This window comes from Peromyscus californicus, unplaced genomic scaffold (genome assembly GCF_007827085.1).
Source record: "Peromyscus californicus insignis strain IS unplaced genomic scaffold, ASM782708v3 Scaffold_1__1_contigs__length_55948999, whole genome shotgun sequence".
NCBI classification, from domain to species: Eukaryota; Metazoa; Chordata; class Mammalia; order Rodentia; family Cricetidae; genus Peromyscus; species Peromyscus californicus.
Window position 1 is genome coordinate 22021210 of NW_026294492.1, and position 7319 is coordinate 22028528.

A 7319-nucleotide genomic window follows, 5' to 3' on the forward strand; every position below is an offset into this window, starting at 1 on the left:
CAACACTTTAGGACTTACATTTTGCAATTAATTTAACAGAATAGAAAAATACTACATTTCAGTTTCTGTACCAAAAAAATCTCTGAAGAGTATCTGATAGTTATGTGAGTGTATTAGTGTGTGAATGTGTTGGTCAATATACTTAAGAATCCAAAATACTTACTATCAGAAACAAGCATAAAATAAAACTGAAGCTCAACATGGTTCTCCTCTTGAAATACTTCGTTTCCAACTCCAATTTCCTTGAGAGAATGTAATTGTAAATTTGTGTTGATTTTGGTCTGACTTTTGGACCAAGCAGAATGCCACTTCTCCGTTTTGTAAGGCAAAGCAGCCAATCTCTGACCTCACTTATCTGTTCACATGAGAGAGCAAGTTCACAGGTGCGAATCCCATCCAAAAGTTCAATAACCTGTGTGATGCTTTCAGAAAAGTGAAAAATGTTTATTTCTATCAAAACAATAACTTTGTAGTCTAAGTTAACTACATTTCTCATCCAAATTTAAATGTTATTACCTAAATTTAGATACAATAGTTAAATGAAAGGAAGGATTAAAAGGGCAAGTTAGGTGGGATGCAGCTCAGTAGTAGATGCTTGCCTGGCATGTGTAGGGCCCTGGGCTCAATCCCAGTACTACCAAAACAAAAACAAAAACAAAAAAGCATCAGGTCATGAGCAATTTCATAGACTTATAAAGTGAACAACAGAGACCATTATTTAACTTTACTTTTAATATTACACTTTCAATTTTCCAACCTGCCCCCCAAAAAAACAAAAAACTCTTTATTACTATTTTTGTAAAAGATAATTTAAACAACAATATAATGAAATTTGGAACATATGGTCATTTTGTAACAATTTTACAAAATGAAATGTACACCTCACCCAGTTACAAAATGATCATTTTAGCCTGACATATAAGCAAAATAAAAATAGTTTCATCAGGAGGCTGAGGCAAGGGAGGTTACTGGGAATTCAAGGCAGCCTAGGCCACACAGTGAACTGAAGTTCCAGACCACTCTGGGCTACAAAGTGAGACCCTGTCTGAAAAAATGGGGGGAGGTGGGTAATTTAAAAATCATAAAGAAGGCCGGGCGGTGGTGGCGCACACCTTTAATCCCAGCACTGGGGAGGCAGAGGCAGGTGGATCTCTGTGAGTTCGAGGCCAGCCTGGTCTACAGAGCGAGATCTAGGAAAGGCGCAAAGCTACACAGAGAAACCCTGTCTCGAAAAACCAAAAAATAATAAAATAAAAAATAAAGAAAAAAGGGCTGTGGTGGCCCACACCTTTAATCCCAGCACTCGGGAGGCAGAGGCAGGCGGATCTCTGTGAATTCGAGGCCAGCCTGGTCTACAGAGCGGGCTCTAGCATAGCCAGAGCTACATAGTGAGACCCTCAAAAAATGTATTTATTGGGGAGCCTATGGAGGTCAGAAAACAAAAGGAGTCCCCTCCTCTCACCACGTGGGCCTTAGGGACTGGACGTCAGGCTCGGAGGCAAGCACCTTTACCTATTGAGCCATCTGGCCAGCCTTAACCCTTTTTCCTTCATACTCAATAACATAAAACCATGCCAGTGCCGGTATTCTGGCAGTCTTTTCTTATCTCAAAACTTTGATCCAACTTAAGCAAAAATAATTTGTGATATTTCACAGTATTCATTTATAAACTGACAAGAATTTATTTTGCAAAGGTGTTAAATATATCTGGGGGGGGGGAGCCAAATGGTCCAAGGTTACAAAAATCTCTTCCCAATCCCTAACCCCACATCTTCCATCTTCCTTTGGAGGTAGTTCCAGTACTAGGCACTTGCCCTTCCTGTGACAGCTGTTACTTGCACAAACCTGCAAGTAATTCCGTGTTTTAATACGTATTATGGTTAAATCACCCCCTTTCACTTTCCTTGACATGGTCACTTCAGCAATATGCAGACACTGTGCTCTTTTTAACCACTGTATTTCATGAGTTATTTAACCGGTAGCTTCTTGATAACCATTTAGCTGTTTCTAGTCTTACTCTGACACAAATACTTAAGGGAACATTCTTCTGCCTAAGTCTATGTAATGGCAATCAATTACAAATTAAGCTCAAGAGGTATGTAAGATTTTTATAGTGAAAAGTATGTGCATTTGTCCTGTTACAAAATATTACCAACTTATATTACATAGTAGCATACTAAAGTGTCTGTTTCTCCATACCCACCCCAACAGTTATCAACATTTTACATGTGCCAATCTAAAATGTGAATAGTTTGCCATTGTTCTTCTTTCTTTCTTTTCTTTTTTCTTTTTTAGATAGGTTCTTGTGTAGCCCAGGCTATCCTAAAACTAAGTAGCCCAGGTTAACCTAGAACTCAAATCTCCCAACAGTGCTAAGATTATAGGTATGTGCTTCCATGTCTGGCCTACCACTGTATAATTTTCATTTTTCTTAAATTATAAATGAGGCTGAGCTATGTGTGTGTGGGTATACATGTTTGTATATGTTCAGAGAGTATACCCACTGTGTGTCTTCCTCTACTGCTCTCCACTTATTAAGACAAGGTCTCTTCGCTGAACCTGGAGCTCACAGCTTCTACTAGATTGGCTGGCCAGTGAGCTCTGGAGATCATGTCTCCCCCTGCCCTATGACCTCCTTTAGTTATGCCAATCTTACCTGCTTTGGATAAAAATAAGCTCACTGCACCACAGCCTGAGTCTGCTTCCAAAACCGTGTCCCCTGGGCTGATGTCCATCATCAGTACATCCTTTATCTCCTATGATGGAACACAGTGTGAGTGACTCATAAATACATGCCAAACACCCATTCTCACCTTACACTACTGTTGGAGAAAGAATCAAAATAGAATTGAAAGCGGATTTTGCTTGATAAAATACAAATTCAAAAATCAATTAGTGTCTGAGTTAAGGTTTCTATTGCTGTGAAGAGACACCATGACCACAGCAACTCTTACAAAGGGAAACCATTTAATTGGGGTGGCTTACGTTTTCAGAGGTTCATTCCATGGTGCTGGAGCAGGAGCTGAGAGTCGAACATTTTGACCTGCAGGCAACAGGATGTGGTCTGAGACACTGGGTATGGCTTGAGCATATGAGACCTCAAAGCCCACCCCCACAGTGACACACTTCCTCCAACAAATCCACACCTCCTAATAGGGCCACTCCCATTGGAGGCCACTTTCTTTCAAACCACCACCATTAGCAAATACAGCAGCACTTCAGAACCAATTAGAAATTACAGATAAGGGCTGCAAGGGCTCAGAGGTAGCAGAAAGCAGCAGAGTGCCTTAACTTAAAAAATGAGAGTAGAGAATTAAAATAATCATGGTGGAGACAGGGTTTCTTTGTGCAACCCTGGTTGTCCTAGAACTAGCTCTATAGGCCAGGTTGGCCTCAAACTTACAAAGATGCACCCGCTTCTGCCTCCCAAGTGCTGGAATTAAAGGCATGTGCCACCACCTCCCGGCAGTAGGAACAGCTTTAAACATAGCACAAGGAGGATAAGCACTTTAGGATGGAAGACAGAGACTTAAAAGCCAGCATGAGGCATTTGAATTTGGCCTGGTAAGCAGTTAGGGTGTGTCACTGAGGCAGCAGAAAGAGCATTTTATGAAGACTGATAATGGCAAGGGAATACATGAGAGGCCAGAAAATCAGTTTTGAAGTTATTAGACACCTTTTTCATGAAATGATGAAAACATTTTGATGTGAGCAAAAAAAAAAGGAACTTTATCAAGAAATTGAAGCTGGATGGTGGTGATACACACTTTTAAGTCCAGTACTTGGGGATCAGAAAAGGAAAAGAAAAAAGAAAAGAAAAGGAAATGATTAACTTTTAATTTAGAATTATAATATTAGAGAATTTGGAACCTTGCTATGTAGACCAGGCTGGCCCAAACTCACAGCAATTTTCCTGCCTCTGTCTGCTAGATGCTAAAGGCATGCACCATCATGCCCAGCTAATAGAACTCCATCCTCTAGGCAGATAAGACCTTTGTAGTCTGGACATCAGCGTATATTACCCAATGAGACCTCAAAATATCCCAAGGATGGTCCTATTAATATTCGGTCCTTGAAGTGGGTCAGGGGTGAGTTTCACCTACCTACCCACTCCTGCTCACCCATCAAAACTCAACTTCTCCACGTCCCAGCTGCTGTTTTACGTTGTTATTAGGGGTGACAAAGCATATAAGAGGTGGAAGGTTTACTGGGGTTGGGGCTCCATTGATGTGGCTTTAGAAAGCAGTCATCCATGCTTGGATGGGGCTTTTCCAGGAAGCGGCTCCTTGGCATACTCACGCATCAGTACTTAATCCCAATAATCTCACTGGCTCACCAAACTCGACTTAGATGGAATCGTTTCTTTGGTCTGCTGGTGTCCTATCTGGGGTGAATACCATTTATGAGCATCTCCCGAGAAAAAGAACAGAACCCAGGATTTTTGATGCATTCTAGGCAAGCCCTCTACAGCTGAGTTACATCCCTAACCCTAATATAAATATATATGACAAAATATACTTCCAGTAACATATCTTATTAAGTATTATTATTAAAATACCGCCATGGGGCCTGGAAGGTGGCTCAGCCTACAGTAGATACACTGTGGACAAGTCTGGTAACGTGAACATGATTCCAGGATCCCACAAGGTGGCAGAAGAGAACTGACTTTGAGAGTTACCCTCTGACCTCCAGGCCCTGACTGCGGGCTCGCAAGCATACGTGCAAGAAGGACACACACACACACACACACACACACCAAATATTAAAAAATAATAGTGTCACAATGATACTACAAAATTTACCCCCAAGCAGACAACATTCTCTTAAGTACTGAACTCACTTAAGAGCTGTGGGGAGCAAACGAATGCGTCTGTTTAGCGAGTCCACATCACTCTAATAGAAAACTGGCATAGCCTTCATTTTAGATAAGGGAGTACGGGCTATCAAATTTAAACTCAGTTTTTTTCTGAAATTATCAGCATCTGGACAGGTTTTAAAACCCAACATGTTGAAAAACTCCAACGTTTGGTGAGATGATGAGAACATTCATCAGATTGTGGTCCTGCGCCCGTCTTTGCCCTTCCTGGAACCCATACCCACCTAATCCCCTTCGCAACACCTCTGGATACATTACGGTAAGCCCTCTTTTCATCAATAATACATAATCCCCCAAAGCTGGTCTCTGCAGCAGAAAACTCTTACCAGAGGAACTCGTCGAGATCTGTCCGGGGAACTTGTCCACGATCTCGCTGAACGGGACTGCCCCCGGTTAGTATCAAAGTGTCCGACGTTGCACAGCCGAAATCATTTCTTAAATTGCGTGTGTCTTTTCCCCGTCTGACCTAAAATAAGCTCCCCGATCCGAAAGGGTCCCCTCTCTGGAAGGGGAGCAAGAAGAGAAAACCTGAAGCTCTCCGGGCTCGGTCTCCCACTGAGCCACCGCGGACAGCACGCGATCCCCGGGGTCACAGCGTGAGGCGTCCCAGCGGCTCTGCTCTCCACTGCAGTCCTCCCGATCTCGAGGGGGTGACTCTTCCCGCGAAGTCCACAGCCGGAGGTTTTCCACAGACCAGAGACACCGAGTCCAGACACTCCGGACACCGGGAGCATGAGATGGGGACAACCCCCGCACGCCTTCTCCATCTCGCGCCTCTCCCGGCGAGGACTCGCAACACCGGAACCGAGCTCCCTTCTCCAGACACTAACCCAAAGTCGAACAGGAATGAATAGACGCCGAGCCTCGGCTGACTCTGGAGCGAAGCAGCCTCAACGACGAAAAGCAACAGCTCAGATGCTGCCGCACACATATGACGCAATCCCAGCCCCAGCCCCTGCGCCTTGTTTCGGGGCAGCGCAGGCTGCGGGCTCGCCGGCGTCGCAGGCAGAGTTGCGTCACTGCTCCTGCGTCCTGCAGGCACGGTGGGCGGAGCCTGGGGCTCGTTGACCTCAGGGCTAAGGACGGTCTCTCGAGCTGAATTTCTTGCTTTTTCTCCCGGGTGGCGAGAGTAACGAGTTTACCGCTCAGCAGCCTCCGCTAGCAGCCCGGGGACAGGAGGACCAGGAAAGACGAAATGTAGAGATTGTGGAACCTGCAAAGTCTTCTACCAGGTTTAAGTCGCTAGTGATGGTAAACAGGAACATCACCTATCATCCCCAAGAGGCAAAAGTTAAACTAGCCCTGAGATTCGTTGGTCAAACGTCGTAGATCGCAGTGCCTGGTGACCCGCCCACCTTGCTCATAGCCGGCAAGTCCTTTTCGAATGGGTACGGACTGTCTGTCCGTCCTCAGCCCGATGTCCAGAGTGTCCACAGAGGCAGAGGAAGTCACTAGTGGCCACCGGGGGTATAGCTCAGTGGTAGAGCATTTGACTGCAGATCAAGAGGTCCCTGGTTCAAATCCAGGTGCCCCCTTTCCTTTGGTTTTGGAAACCAACTGAAGCCAGAGGTATGGTGGCTCACGCCTTTAATCCCAGCACTCCGGAGGCAGAAACAGGTGGATCTCTGTGAATTCGAGGCCAGCCTGGGCTACAGAGCAAGATCCAGCACTGTCAAAGACCAGAGCTACATAATAGAAAAAGCAAACTAAAAAGTGACACTATTCATTTGTGTTCTTATCCAACAGAATTCTTAAAAAAAATCAAACAACACAATTGTTTGAACCTCCCCGCCCCCAAACGAAATAAATGCTTCTTAAAACTGAAGTTACCTTTTGCACCCAAAGTTAAATATCACTGGCCTGTCTGCTTGATCACTGGGCACATGTTTACTGAGAATATACCATGCACGTATATTGAAAATTCACAACTCAAGACGAAGATTATATGACTTCAGAAAGGTCCCTGACATGATAGCTGAGAAGTGGAATGTGACAGTTCTAACTAGTCAACCAAATTCAACAGCCCTTGTGGATTGTACCAAGTTCTAACTAGTCAACCAAATTCAACAGCCCTTGTGGATTGTTCCATACACCTTTTCTAAGGACTAACCAAGGACCGGGGCGATAGCTCAGTCTGTAAAATGCTTGCTTTGCAAGAACTGGGGTCTGAGTTTGATTTCCAGAACCCACGTTTAAAAGAGAGGTGGGCAGCGAGATGGTTTAGTAGATAAAGATGCCTGCCCCAGAGACTGATGACTAGATTTCTGTCCTAGGAACGAACTCATATGATGGAAGAACAGACTTTCCTGGGTTCTCCTCTGACACACACATATTTTGTAGCAAGTGTTCCCCCCACCCCAATTTTTTTTTTTTTTTTTTTTTTTTTGGTTTTTCGAGACAGGGTTTCTCTGTGTAGCTTTGCGCCTTTTCCTGGAACTCACTT

The 7319-nt window shown here is 44.2% G+C and overlaps 1 protein-coding gene and 1 non-coding gene across 2 annotated transcripts; one reads left to right on the forward strand and one right to left on the reverse strand.

Annotated features, from left to right (window-relative positions):
* Positions 1–177: 177 nt before the first annotated feature.
* Positions 178–6240, reverse strand: Trmt61b (tRNA methyltransferase 61B). Its single transcript, XM_052747340.1, is given in 8 exon segments — positions 178–422; positions 2657–2756; positions 2986–3043; positions 5203–5268; positions 5271–5373; positions 5375–5701; positions 5804–6034; positions 6232–6240. Coding segments are annotated over 7 exon segments (801 nt in total). The 3' UTR covers positions 178–422; positions 2657–2749.
* Positions 6241–6339: 99 nt separating this feature from the next.
* Positions 6340–6411, forward strand: Trnac-gca (transfer RNA cysteine (anticodon GCA)). The gene has a single exon. It is a non-coding gene; the product is annotated as a tRNA-Cys (tRNA).
* Positions 6412–7319: the final 908 nt, after the last annotated feature.